The 15,435-nt window shown below is 36.1% G+C and overlaps 1 protein-coding gene across 1 annotated transcript in view; it reads right to left on the bottom strand.

Annotated features, from left to right (window-relative positions):
* Window positions 1-921: 921 nt before the first annotated feature.
* LOC129259746 (dnaJ homolog subfamily B member 13-like) overlaps window positions 922-15,435 on the bottom strand; it is a 29,528-nt gene continuing 15,014 nt past the window's right edge. Inside the window, exons 2-6 of the mRNA XM_054898006.2 lie at window positions 11,678-11,781; window positions 10,067-10,231; window positions 9,065-9,222; window positions 3,302-3,606; window positions 922-2,800 (exon numbers count right to left, since the gene is read on the bottom strand). Of these exons, the coding sequence (XP_054753981.2) occupies window positions 2,650-2,800; window positions 3,302-3,606; window positions 9,065-9,222; window positions 10,067-10,231; window positions 11,678-11,781 (883 nt within the window). The 3' untranslated portion in view covers window positions 922-2,649. The remainder of the gene's footprint in view (window positions 2,801-3,301; window positions 3,607-9,064; window positions 9,223-10,066; window positions 10,232-11,677; window positions 11,782-15,435) is intronic.

Here is a 15,435-nt window from a genome sequence, read left to right as displayed (position 1 = left end):
TCTTCTCCATCCCTACCCCCCCCTCTATCTATCCTCTCTTTTTATTTCCCCTCCCAACATCTATCTATCCTCTCTTCTTATTTCCCCTCCCTACTCATCCTCTGCCTCGATCTCCCATCTCTTCCCTTTTCTTCTTCATCGCTACCCCCTTCTATCTATCCTCTCTTCTTATTTCCCCTCCCAACATCTATCTCCTCTGCCTCACTCATCTCTTCCCTTTTTTTCTCCATCCCTACCCTCCTCTATCTATCCTCTCTTCTTATTTCCCCTCCCAACATATATGTCCTCTGCCTCACTCATCTCTTCCCTTTTCTTCTCCATCCCTATACCCCCCTCTATCTATCATGTCTTCTTATTTACCCTTCCAACATCTATCTCCTCTGCCTCACTCATCTCTCCCCTATTTCTCCCCCCTCCTCTATCTCTCCGTATTTTCCCTTCCTATCCCCCTCTCCCTCTCTACACTTAACCATGGAAAACAAGCATTAAGTGGATATTCAGAATAACCTGTAGGTTTTTTTTTTTTTTAAATAAAGAAAATGTATCAAGAATAGGGCCTTGTTTCATAAAGTTTGTTGAAACAAATTTGAAATGACAGTTTAAGGACGCTCCCCAGTTATGTTTGTGCGCATCCCTATCTGTGCATATATTACATGTTTTACCCCATGCGCGTTGATGTCACAATTAGTGAACAGATAAGTTATCAGCTACTGTAGATTTGCTGTTAGAGTGCAGATGCTTGGAAAAATCAGCTGATATCTGTTACAGGTATCAGCTTTTGACTACTTTTTTTTAAAGCACATTTGCTCCAACAAAAGTGCTGATATTTTGAAAATAAGCACATGAACCCCAAATTTTTAATTTTCACACCTTTCTGGTATACCTTATTCTACAATCATGCAAAATTTTGTGAAAATGACATGGGTTTTAAATAAAGTTCAGCATTTATTATTCTTCTTAAATTTGTTATGTAAATATCAATTATTGTAGATGTTTTTGTCACCCTTCACATCTTATTTTTAGAATGGACGGTGCTACTACTCTTTTAAGAGCAAACGAATCGCAATATGAGTGGATTCTTCATCTTAAGTATATAATTCTGAACTATTATGTAAAATTTTGTGCAATTTAGATAGACTTTGACTGAGTAATAGAGGTTTACACTAAATTTTGTATTCTTGTGGGGTTTAAAGATGCAAAGTTATCTTTATTGCGTATTTCGAGACCCTGGAAATGAGTGAACTTCAAATCTCGATACCAAAAAATCAAGCACATGAACCCATATTAATTTTTGCATATTTGGAATAATTGGGTGCTAAAGTGACTCTATGCAAAATTTGGTGAAAATGAAATGGATTTCATTTCAACTGTGGAACGTCCTTAAAAGTACTGCAATCATTTGAATTGATTTATGGGTTAGACCACAGGTCGAGATATAAAACTGGAACTTAAAAAAAATCAGTACTTTGCATGAAACCATCAGTATTCTCATTTTCTGGAAAATCTGTAATCCTTGACAACTTTGAATGCTTACTTTGAATATGCACCTTTTGTTTTTATATGGAAAAAAAATAAGATACCACCCCCCTCCCCCCATTCCACTTCAGGGTTAGACTAGGCTCAAGAAGTAACATATACGAAAACAGTATATAAGAATGTAAGGTAACTGAATAATTATTTCAACATTTTATTTACAAGAATTTACATATGTATTTGTATTTACAAAATATACAAAGTTACTTTAAGATTACCAGGAAATGTTCCATCTTGTTGGTGAATAAAGTAAGTGTTCTCTTCTAAAAGTCAACAGAATATAAATAAATATTGGATGCTTATGCTGCACCAGCAAACTGGTCATATGGGAAACAATGTTTGATAACTGATCTGTTTGATTATTTTATATTATTATTTTCTCATTCTTTGCCAGTTATTTGAGACAAAATCAAATCATTTCATTATTCACCCCATTATCAAGAAATCCATATCCATAAAAAACAAAACAAAGCAGAAATTATTTTTCTTAGAATTCAAATACAAGTCAGACGACCATGAGACACTAGCATAGTCAGTCACAATAATTTCCTAAGATAAAAATGAAAGCTTTAAAAACAATCAATAAATGGGGAGACTACCTTTTTTTCCCTTTCAAATATTGAAAGTTGACAAACATTCAGGGGGGGGGGGGGGTGGGATGTGCCATTGTGATTCTCTTTAAAACCAGGAGTTGTAAAAAATTCATCAACCTAGGCTGGTTTTCACACTTAAAAAGTTTGCTTACCAAATTGCTTAAAAATACAGAAGAGCAGATTGGTATGAGTGAAAGTAATATTGTTAGCTGTATAATTTATCAGTAAGAGTGATCATGATTAAACATTTTAACTACTGATATTCCAATTTCCCATAGGATCAGTACATAATGTCATCATACAATCTGATCTGATATCTAACTATTGTAATGTGTAAATACAATTGTAATGTAAGCCAGAAGATGACTTTTCATTTCTCTTTTTTTTTATACAAAGTTAAAGACCTCCTGACTCTAAATTAAAGTAATATGACACTTTTCTTTGATGCAAAGCTGGGTTTTACTTAGAGTCGTTTCATCTTCCAGAATTTCTTGGATTGTCAGAATCTTGTGTATAGGTCCAATTATAAGAGAGCATCTTTGATGAGCTGTTTCTTGCCAGGAGTCAGTTGCCGTGGAAATTCAATATCAAAAGTGATGATGAGATTGCCTTTCAGTTCTGGGTTCTTTGAGATTGGCATCCCTTCTCCTGGAACAACCTTCCTGTAACCAGGGCTGTATTAGACAAAGAGAAAATATTTCAATCCTACATACATCTGAAGTAAAATAATGTCATCATATGACATTAATAACATATTTGACAAAATGAATTATTAGTTACATGTATTTCATGGTATGAAATGAAATAATCTCACCTTGCATGATCATATTTCTGGAGAGCATTTCATTACAGTACTTGTCAGGCATTTTATCTGACAAGTCTTACAGTTACCCAACAGGGACAGTGCTACTCAGTCAATCAAAATCAAGGAAAGTTGTCAGATCTGTCAACTTATTGGATGATAAATGTTGATGAAATGCTCCACTGATCTCCTTCAAATCAACTAAATATCAAGGATTTCAAAGAGCCTGTACCTGCAATTCATACTTAGTGCATTTATCTGAATGAAAATTAATGACATTAATTAAAAAAAAAAACATATTACAATGTTCAACTGGAACATTCAGCAACCTCCAATCCAGGGTTGGTCCACATTGAAACCATTTAATGCTTACCTAATAATGTCATTGATGGGAACATTCAGCAACCTCCCGTCCAGGGTTGGTACTTCTACACTGCAACCAGTCAGAGCTTTTCCAAGAAGAACCCTGGACACATAGACTAGATCATCACCTTCACGCTTGAATCGAGGATGAGGTTTATCTCTGACAATAAAGATGATATCCGCAGGTACAATATTGGGTCCCTGATCAGCTTCCTTAGGAAAGGTGATACGTGTTCCCTCTCTCCAGCCTTTATGAACAGTAATAGTAAGAATCTTATCCCTTGTACTTGATGTGTGACCATCCTCATTCATTACCTGAATGATAAAAAAAAGATTGAAGTTTATATATATTTACGGTTTGGCACAATGCCCAATGAGAAAAAGTTATTTGTGAACAGAGATGAAAAAACATAGGATTTGAATTATATGTCACAATAGTTGTTCCTATGTTCATAAATCATCATAATCTTTTAATATATATAATTAAATAATAATCATAATGTAGTGGGTTTCACGGTTCACCATGTATCTTTCTTGGGCAATTGTTGGTCCTGAGAAGGACCACCCTTACTCAACGTTTCAACAAGTCTGTTCTTGTCGTCTTCATGAGAAATCCTACTATCATTTGGTCAACCATCAGTTAATCCACTAACCCTATGCCATTTTGTTCACTCACCATTTCGTCTAATAACCAGTTGGTCATTAGATAACCAACTGTTAGATAACCGGTTGTTCCAACTTTCCCTATATGCAGGGTAAGTTGGAACATGGTATGGGGTAAGTTTGAACACTGCATGGCCAATTAAGAAAAACTACCTACAACTGTAATATTACATGGTTTTTAATATCCTATTTGCCTAATTTTGCACAAGTTCAAAACATTAAAGGTGTGTATTCTGATTTGTTGAACTTTATGTTTTCTATTTTATATAATACAGCTACTCGTGCAAGCCGATTGTGTACATGTAGTAGAATTCCTCCTATTTGTGTGCGTTTGATTTTACATGCAATTAAGTGTATCAGTAATTTCATGTACTTCTGCATCAAATTTACATGACAAAAAGTAATTGTTTATATTTTAAAATTAATTTTATGCAAATAAGCATATGGCATTTGCCCGAATTTTTTTGAATATTTTATTTATTTATTTATTTATTTTTCTTGCGGGGGTGGGTATGTTTTTGCCTTAACCCTAAAAGGACTGGGCTATTTGAGGTGTATTGAGGACTGGGGGGGCCATGGTGGCCCCCCTTCTGATCTCGGCCATCGTTCGCGCGAGCGGGCCGTAATTTGGCATGCACATTCTTTACCACATAAACTACAAGTCAGTATAAAAAAAAATCTGAATATGATTTTTTTTTTTATTTATCATGAATAAAATATGCAAATCTATTCGTTAAAAGCAATATTTGCATATTTAACTCCCAATTTCACTTCAATTTTTTTTTTTTCGGACGTCATCTTTGTAATCTAATTTTAAGGTTCCCCCCAAAAAATTGCGAAAGCCAATATTTTCCTTATGTTTTTCTTTGTTTTTAGAATTGCTTATGTATTTCTTTGTTTTTTCATCTTATTTTTTCATTGTTTTCTTCAATGGAAATTATCACAGACCATTCAACAACTAAATTAACCCCTATTTTAATCAAGCAGACCAATAACCAATTAGAATGTAAATTAATCACCCTTTTATAAATTTCATCTCCCATAGACTTTGTACACAAAGTATAAAAATGAGCCATTTTCGGTATGACATTGTCTCATAAAAAGTCATGTGACGTCACAATGCTATACCCGTATGTCGCAAATTTGGTCTCAAAAGTTGCGCGAGACTTCAAAGAAATAAGTCATCAAATTCCGCGGCGGTATATTTTTGCGTTTCGGAAATATCGCATGAAGCTTTGAGGGGGGGACATCATGCCCCCCAGTCCTTTTAGGGTTAACTCAATTTATTTAGCTAGTAGAAAGCTAATTTTTGGTGAGAGTATCAATTTTTACATAACAAATAATTATCTACGAAAAAATACAATTTCTTATGGAAAAAATTTCTTTCTTTCAATCTATATGTACTGTAGATTACGGTAGGAAGAAATTCCTTGAATGCTTGATCGCCTAGGCAACCCAGCTAAAGCCGGGGTAATATGTCATCAGTGATATCCTTCAGGCCTGGGAGTAAACATTGATTGATCAAATGGTTTGAATGGCTTGCCGCCGATTGCTAATCGATTTAACCCCGATTCCACAGAGAGCAAGACCAGCTGTAAGACCATGAAACTTGCTTGATCTTTCAAGGGTCTTTCAACAAACTTTCAAAGATCTCTGAGGTCTTTCAGGATTCTTGATGGATCTTTTAGTGGTCTTCGTGGTCCTCGTGAGTCCCAAAACTTTTTGAAACGGTTCAAAACAGTCTTTCAGCGGTCTTACAGGAAAATTGTCTTTTGATGGTCGTTCAGTGGTCTTTCAATAACCTTTCAAAGTTCTTATTAGTCTTTCCATGATCTTTTGGCAGTCTCTCAAGATTTTTGCTGAGATTACTATAAGACTCATGAGAGATCTTTGAAAGACCAGGCAAAGTCCATGGAAAGAATTCTGAAAGATGACTTGTTGCATAAAAGATCTCTGAAAGACCTTTGAAAGATCTCTATAGGACAAGTATATCCATCAGTCTTTCAGAGTTCTTTGAGGGGTCTTTCTGAGCCATTCCACAGAGATAACAAATTTCAGTGATCTTGGAGGCTGCTGTAAGATCTCAAGTGCAAATTTTTGGTCTTTCAAAGGTCCTTCAAAGGTCTCCCCTCTGTGGCCATTCCACAGAGGGGAAACTGTTTGAATGTTCGGCAGATCCCGATTAGACACTTGGGATAACTCGAATACTCAAGTAATAGTAACAAAATGACAAGATAACAATGATAATAATTGTTTTTAAATACTTGATACAGGTTTAACTAGAAATGTAACATGTCCAAAGGACACAGATGCCCCCGCTAATAATGCGATCAGGGGAGCGTTTCATCAACATTTTCATCCGACAAGTTGTCAGGGGGGCGTTTCATGAAAGGACTTGTCGGACGTTTTATCAGACAAGTCCCATTTTATCCGACAGTTACCATAGGAACAGTGCCTCTCTGCCAATCAAAATCATGGAAAGATGTCAGATCTGACAACTTGTTGGATGGAAATATTGATGAAACGCTCCCCCGATCTGACATCTTTCCTTGATTCTGATTGGCTGAGAGGCAATGTTACTATGGTAACTGTCGGATAAAATGGTACTTGTCAGATAAAACGTCCGACAAGTCCTTTCATGAAACGCTCCCCAGAAATTCATTCATCAATATGATTGAACTTAATATCGTGCAGAAACCAATATGCATATATCATCGGCGGTCATCTGAACCGTCGTATCAGTCAATTTTGGTCAAAAAATTCATTTTGAGATTTTTGCATAAAATGAAAGTACAAGTCCTACCGTAAGTAACGGTGTATTAACCGCACCTTTTTCTCGGCGGGATATAAGCAAAAGTCGGGGGTGCGGTTTATCCACGGTGACGGGTCTGAGCCCGCCCGTGTAACCCCTCCCGAACATGTAAGAAGTCTGCCAGTTCACAACACATCGAGTGGCCGGGCGTAGCCTCCCAGGGCAATGTCGTTTAGAGGGGTATGAGCCGCGGGTAATGGAAGCGATTATTACGATCTTAATCAAATAGTGTCCATAACAAATGCACCCACCTTCATGACACTAATTTCGACTTTATTCTCGATTCAAAGCAGCGAAGTTCCCTGGCTAAGTTCAAAGAGACGCCAAGCATTCTCGGTAATAATTTGTCACAGCCGAGCAAGAGCCGATAGCTAGCTTGCGTTGTATTGTGGTTGTAGTGCGACTTAAGCTGGCGCTATTCATTTTAACCCCTCAAAGTCCCGTTTCGCGCCAGCTTATTTTTTTCTTTCCTGTTTGCTTTTCATAAGATACCATGTACACCGTGCACCACGTATGAGAGAGACGGCACGAAGCCGTAAAACAACTGGAAAAAATGCCAATTTCTTTGTTTCTTGAACCTTCCTGTAATCCCGTATCCAAAATTCATGCTAAGCCATCGAATGCTAGACAAATTCTGAAAGTGATTGTGAGGTTGTGATGCAAGAAATGTGAAAGACACAGTTCACAATTTGATAAGATGTACTGGTAGTGGTACCGTATCGAAGTTTGCAATGTACCGTACATGTACAAGAACGGCAGTGCTGTGTGTGTGTACACTGTGACTGTGAGGTGAGTGAGTGTGTAAGTGGCCAATATTGTCGGGACCTTTCTTTCTTGCTAACATTTGTAGATGAATTGATCAAGAACAGATTTCCGCATACCGGTAATCTTTTTGAATACTTTGAAATCTTTAACTTAGTTTTTGTTTCTTCGTACCTCAAATATGCATGTAAATGTGAGAAGGATTTTTTTTTTAAGTCCAAAGTTGGGGGTGCGGTTAATACACGGGTGCAGTTAATACACCGTTACTTACGGTACTCTATTCATAACTAAATTTCTAGGCAGAAATTTATTTTATTTTCTGAGATGTGACAGGATTTTCACGGCGATGCCATACAAATTTTTAATAAAATGCGCAAATAGAGGCTGCCGGGCCCAAGATCAATTGGGAAAAGCAAATTTTCGGAGTATTTCATGTCTATTTCGAACAATAAAATATGGATTTTAACCCTAAAATGGCCGGGGGGGGGTTGATCAACATTTTCTGTGATCATTCTGCCGCACGAAATTTTTTGACCGCGCCACTCGCAGAGTTTATACTTTTAAGTCTCGCGCATCTTTTGAGACCAAATTTACGACGCCCGGGTACGCGGTTCCGAAATTACGCAACATTTTGTAAGTGCATGTCAGACCAAAAATTGTTCCAAAACGTGATTTTTTGTACAAAGTCAATGCAAATTGAGTTTTCTCATCTTATTCATAAAGATATGATTATTTTTACTTGAAAAAGCTGAAAGCAATTGATTTTAGAATAATTATACTTCAAAAAGGTTGTGCAATAAATCTGGTGAAAAAAACAAAGAAAAACAAAAGGTTGAAAAACAAAGAAATGCATAAGAAATTCATAAAACAATAAAATACATAAGAAATTTATTTCCAAACCGAAGTTTTTTTCAATTGCCATTGTTAAGAATGTTACAAAGAATATTTTTACCAAAAATTAGCATTCTAGGAGCTTTATTTAGTGAATTAGAGCAGAAAGTATGATTTATGCATAAATTAGCATAATTAATTCATATAAAATAAAATCCCATTATTTTGGAAAATTTTACCATACAGCCTTGTAGATTACATCGCACACTACCAGCGTGCAAATTTTTGCGGCGCTCGCGCGATCGGCGGCCGAGATCTCAGGGGGGGTTGAATCAACCCCCCCCCAGCCACAGAACAGCCAAAAAAGCCCGGCCTAGTTAGGGTTAAAGATTTTTTTTAAAGAAAAAGCAATTTCCCGCTATTTTTCACAAAATGGCAGGAACCAATATAAAACTACATCGTAGGTCAAAATGGTTGTCGGATTTGTGTTCAGCACCCAAAATCGCCATAGAATCCAAAAGAATGTTGTCATTTGCCCACCCATACTAAATGGCTATGGGACCAACAGGTTATAGACCAAATGGCAATTAGACCATGTGGGAAGTGGACGAAATTGATGATAGACCAAATGATAGTAGATGAGTTGGTAAATAGACGCATTGGCATTAGACCAATTGTAAACAAATCATAATATAAACCACTTACCCTCCTTGAGATCTTCATTTTCTTAGTACAACCATGGAATATTTCTTCAAGAGAAAGAACCAAGTCTCTTTCAATGGGAGGATCCTGCTTCTTTCTACCACGTCCTAACAAACCTCCAAAACCCATGCTCAAGTCTCCATCGATACCCTCATGAAATTCTACACAACAGAAATTAATGAGAAAAGTAGAACTTTAATTCAACTTTCAGCACGAATTAGATGATTTGTATTTCTGGATTCTCATGATCTGATTACCATAAGCATGGAAATGATTCACAAAGGGTATGAACTCATCAAAGCATTAACAAAATGAATTGATTGCCATTTATCAAAAAATGACTTGATTGATTTTTAATGATTGAGATACAATTGATACAAGACAGGAATGTACATCTGTAGGATCCAGTTTTGAGATAAAGACATCCCCATAGGGATTACATGTATGCAAAAAGAGCAAAAATGGCATGCTTCTACATGTATGTAGATTGCTAATTTTCAGGATGATCAATTAAAAAAAATTAGAAAATAAGGCATTATTCATACAGAGTATGGCATCAGCTACAACATATCGAAAATTGGGCATAAATAACTATTAAATATTTACAGAGTTAGAGTCGAATTAACATAATTATCAAGGCGTCATGATATAATTGAGGGTTAGAAAATCATATCTATGATTCATACTTTGTCCAAAAAAAAAATTGGGGTCCCCATGCAATGTATGTACTTTCTGTGAGTGACAATATTTTTAATTAACTTTTTATTAAAGAGTAAAATGCATTTTTTTTTACTTTTGTAGTACCGTATGTAAATTTTCAAACTCAATGAATCAGAACTTTCTAGAAAGATATGTCAATTTTCATACTCAATGAATCAGAATTTCATAAAGATGTACTAACAATCAAAGTATTGTATTCTGGGAAATAAGTAAAAAAAATGAAATCAAAATGTTACTATTGAGTGCAGCCTGAGTTACAATAGCTGGTTTATAACAGATTCTCACCACTAAATGGGTTGTTTCCACCAAAGAAATCCATGAAGACTTTGTTAGCATCGCCATGAAATGTGTAGCCTTGCGTCCAGGCCCCACTATCTTCATTAGAACCAGCAGGAACGCCATTTTTCAAACCTTCTTCACCAAATTGGTCATAGACTGCTTTCTTCTTGGCTGTAGAAGTATTAAATAATACTTTATCAACTACACAATGTAATGTGAATGGCAAACAACTGCACAACATAATGTGTCAATGGTATAGACAAATGGAATACATCTTGTTGTCCGAACTGCATTATGAAAACATGAGTTTTGACATTACAAAATTTAACTAGCCCATCAATCATGTGGAGCTTATCTGGCATCTCGTAACAAAATTTAACACAAGTTTCAATTTCAGCCCAGTTGACACTGTAGTGAAATATATTGGTGACATGAATTGAGGAATGAGAATTGAAATTGATTAAGAAATGACAGAGAAGCAATTTTTGTGATTTATGAATAAATCTCAAATAAACTAGCATAAATAATTTTCTAGTCAAAATTTCAAAATTCTGTACACAAGTTTGGTGAACCTCATGCATCTCTACCAGATGAAAGAACAAAAATTATAATCGGTCAATGAATATTAAAAGAAGAGGCATTTTCTGTGATTTATGAATAAATTTTGCATAACTTAGCATAAATAATTTTCTACTTAAAATTTAGAAATTCAGTGTAGAAGTCCGATGAAATTCTACCAGATGGGAGAAAAAAAAATCGGACAACAAATGAAGAAAAAGAAGCATTAATGTGAATTTTAAAAAATATGCATAAATTAATTTTGCACAAATAAGCATTTTTATAAACAAAATTTCAGGTCAAGATTTCAAAATTCTGAGTAGAAATTTGGTGAACCTCATGAAGCTCTACCAAATGGAACAAAAAAAAAATCAAAATCGGTCAACAAATAAAGGAGAATAATTTTTGTGAATTTTGAAAAATACGCATAAATTAGCATATTTTGAGTTTCAAAATTCTGTGTAGAAGTTTTGAATCCCCCACCTAGTGCTAAGTTTCATAATTTCATATGAGCAAACAGAAATGAAATCGGACTTGAAATGACGAAGAAGAAGCATTTTGAAATTGTGGACAGACAACAGACAACCGACACCACGCCACGGCATGAGCTCATGCCAGCTAAAAATATCACTATTTAATGTTCCATTCGCCCTTTAAATGTTCTGGGTGCCGCAAGACAAAGGTTAATGATTAATTGTACGCTTGATTTTCCCAATCGATTGTACATTGTAGTCAATGCAATCAATTGTAGAAAAAAAATTATAAGATGATTGCTAATCTTTGTGTTATGGGCCCCTGGATGTCATCTCACCTAGCTTCTTTGTCTCTCTTAATTTTCCTTGGAAAAAAATTGGTGCCCTTCTTGATTTTCCCCATTTATGATGTACATAATAAAACAAAATGTGTTGTAAAGAAACAAGCTTTTTACAAAGAATAACGGTTGAAAAAATAATGGCCACCAGATACCAGTATAAATTCATGGCAGAGGCCATTGAAGCTTCCAAGCTTGCAAATAGAAACAGTGGATAAAGTGATAATCAAAAAGTACACTGTACTCACGATCACTGAGAATGTCATACGCTTCTGAGACCTGTCTGAATTTCTCTGGTGCACTAATCTCTTGGTTCCTGTCTGGGTGATATTTTAAAGCAAGCTTGCGGTATCTGTGATGAAGAAAAAATCAAATGAAAAATGTTACACTTTTATCTTGGTTAATATTAAGATGATACTTTAAAGCAAGCTTGCAGCATATAAATAGAAGTGGGCTATAAATGAGGGATTTTTGGTTTAACTGTGGCAACAGATTTATTGCATTCCTTTTTCTTTATCTCAATATGAAATGACAATATCTTTTGTCTCGGGTCCGAGAAAAAAGTGTGCTGGGCCAAAATCCAAAATGCCAGACAACCCCCCCCCCCCCTCCAAAAAAAAAAAAAAATCAGTTTTGGCCACAATCATTCATACTTGATTACCCTTATGTCGATGTTTCATGAGCTAGATCCATAAACTTCCCAACTTATGATGCCAATTCATCACATACTCCCAACACAGCCAGAGTTCATTGACCTTTTAATGACCTTTGATCTTGGCCATGTTCCTGAAACGCACACAGGGTATTCAGGGCATTGGCAGGGTATGTGGAGCGTTGTGGCCCAGTGGATTAGTCTCCGGACTTTGAAACAGAGGGTCGTGGGTTCGAATCCCAGCCATGGTGCAATTTCCTTCAGCAAGAAATTTATCCACATTGTGCTGCACTCAACCCAGGTGAGGTGAATGGGTACCTGGCAGGAATTTATTCCTTGAAATGCGTGTGCGCTGTAATCTTAGTAATTACGGCAGCCAAGCTACAGCTGGGGTAATAATATCCAAGTCCTTTGGAAGCGCATAGACATTATTCATAATTGTGATATGCGCTATACAAGAACTGTTTGTTATTATTATCATTATTATTCAGGGATACATTGCTGCTCTTATGTCCTAGCTTCATGAACTAGATCCATAGACTTTTAAAGTTATGACAATTCCACAAATACCCCCAACATTACCAAAGTTTGTTGACCCTACATGTAAATGACATTTGATCTTGATCATGTGACCTGAAACTAGCACAGGATGTTCAAGGATACTTGATTGCTCTTATGTCCAGGTTTCATGAACTACAGTGCGTATCAAGAAATAGTTTACAATTAGAAAAATTCCTGTAAAATTATACATTTGTAAGATCCTGAAGATTTTTCCACATTTTAACATTGGTACAGATCCATTTAAGCAAATGACGATATAACTGTCGAAAAATATTTCTGCTTGAGTGAGCACCACTTACTTTTGAAAAGTTATTGAAAAATGATTTGCGCAGAACTTTGAAATAGTTATGCGAATAAAAGTAGACCTTAATCATGAAGAACACATGTAATTTAGCTAGTAAAATTGATTTGAAGATATCTCTTACCTTTTTTAACTTGTTTCCTTGCCCAAAACACTTCGAAGAATGCATTGCGCCCCACCCCACTCCCCCACACACCAAGGCCATTGTGACGATATTTGCTTTACACCGAGCTGTGATTTTAATACATGAAATGGCTTAGGCTTGATTTTCATTTTGTTAATCATTGTCAAGCTTGGGAAAAGTGTGGAGAAACAATATTGAATGAAAAATGAAATGTAAACCCACTTTAAATGATAAAACCTTAGTGAAAAATGCTGGAGATGTCTGATATAAACTTTTGTTCAGATTCAATTATGTCCTCAGATCCAGCTGGCACAAAAATGGTAAAGGTTGTGCTTACTAAGTGTTGAAATTTCAATTTGGGTGGCAAAATCGTTACAAAATGTTTGAATGTATCCGTTTTATTCAATTGACTAAAAGTGCAAGGGAAATGTTTGAGAAATGTATCGCAGGGTACGTTTGATTTCGCCCTTTTCCCTTGACACAGCGTGAAAACGAGCATTTCTGCGCAAACAGATTTCTGCAAGCTTTACAAAAATGGACAGTGCTCACTCACGTGTAACATTCTGTCAAAAAATTTCTTTCATTGGTTAGATGAGACCCAAACCCAAGATTATATGTGAAAAAATTAGCCACATGTTGTATATTTTTTAATTCCCAGGGCTTTTTCAAAGTGTAAACTTTTTTTTGATACGCACTGTAGATCTATAAAATTTCAAAGTTATGATGACAATTCCTCAAATACCCCCAATATGGCCAAAGTTTGTTGAACCTAAGTGACCTTTGACCTTGGTCATGTGCCCTGAAACTCGCACATGATAATCAGGGATACATGGTTCCTCTTATGTCCAAGTTTCATGAACTTCATGTAGATCCATAAAATTTTTAATTTATGACAATTCCTCAAATAACCCCAACATGGCCATTTAGTTTGTTGACCCAAAGTGACCTTTGACCTTAATCATGTGACCTGAAACCAAAGACCTTATGATATATTACTAGACCGTTCAGCACAAAACAAATGAAATTAGGCTCCGCCTACCGCGATCATTTGAAGATAAAAATAAGCCCTCATTGACATTCATGAGCATGAAGATATTCATAATCCGGCCTTTTCATTGGCTAAGAGCGTCATTAATACGCGATTTCCCTGATTCTTTGTCATCGATACTAGTGGTATCGTGTTAAAGAATTAATTATTCATTTGACCTCATTACGTCATCTAATTCATTCATTCTGAAACTTTTCTTTCCACACACAAAATGGACCTACATGAATTCAGTGGACTATTTACACATTTCACACTGTATTTTGTGATTTTAGGTTATTTCTTTAACAAATTAGAGAGTTTGCTATCATTCTTCTGTTAAAAGGAAAGCAGAATTTGGTCTTTGAAATTGAAGTTAGATTGTCATCGTCGCCCAGTGCAGCCTGTATGTTGCTTGCAGTGTTGTGGTTATGCCATTATGCCGCTGTTATGTATTTTGTACGGGCTCCTAGCCGGCTGGGAATCGAGAGATAATCGGGCTGGTTTGCTCCAACAAGGACCAACCCACGATTGATTTAAAAACAAGAAGAATGAGGCTTCTATTTGTACACTGTAACGTTAGACCTAGAGGGAGATCTGCATCTATCTTCAGTAGATCGAGACTCAGTCAGGAATAAACTGTGAAGCGGAGTGTGGCTGAAGATACGCCTGTAATTGTGTCAATCCTCAGTCCTCACTTTGTTTCAGATATCAAATTTATTTTGCATAACTTCAGGCTTCTGCATTTAGCCCCCACCCATTTTAACTCTTATTGTTATTTATAAATATAGTTAGACTCAGTCTTAGAAATAACATGCTGCTCTGCATGTTTGTCTTATTATCAATAGATCTAGGGCCTAGATCTTCTTAATCCTAGGCCCTACTTACTTTATACTTAGATCTAGCCTAGGCTACTTTACTCTTATTTATTCATCGATGCTATCAAGAGCTAGGCCTACCTAATTCAAATCTAGTCTAACTTATACTTTCCCAACCCTCGAAACTTACCCCCAGGGCTTATGATCTAGGTCTGTAATTTAGGTCTAGATCTAGGTCTGGGCCTAAACGACTCCGTTAACGTTGTATATGCAATAGCTGTGTAGCTATTAATTAATCTGTGGTGAAACTAGGCCTGGGTCAATACTTTAACAAAATATCACGCTCCTGCTAAAAAAAAAAAAAAAAAAAAAATTACAAAAATTTCACATTTTACATTTTTAAATCCATGAACACCATGGAAGTCTACATGTGGGACTAGTGCTGTAGCCGAACTGCCGAACTGAACGGAAGTTCGCCGAACTTGGCACTTCCGAACCGGACCGAACCGAACCGAACCGAACACAA

Source organism: Lytechinus pictus, chromosome 4 (assembly GCF_037042905.1).
Source record: "Lytechinus pictus isolate F3 Inbred chromosome 4, Lp3.0, whole genome shotgun sequence".
Classification (NCBI taxonomy): domain Eukaryota; kingdom Metazoa; phylum Echinodermata; class Echinoidea; order Temnopleuroida; family Toxopneustidae; genus Lytechinus; species Lytechinus pictus.
This window is presented reverse-complemented; position numbering and strand designations above follow the sequence as displayed.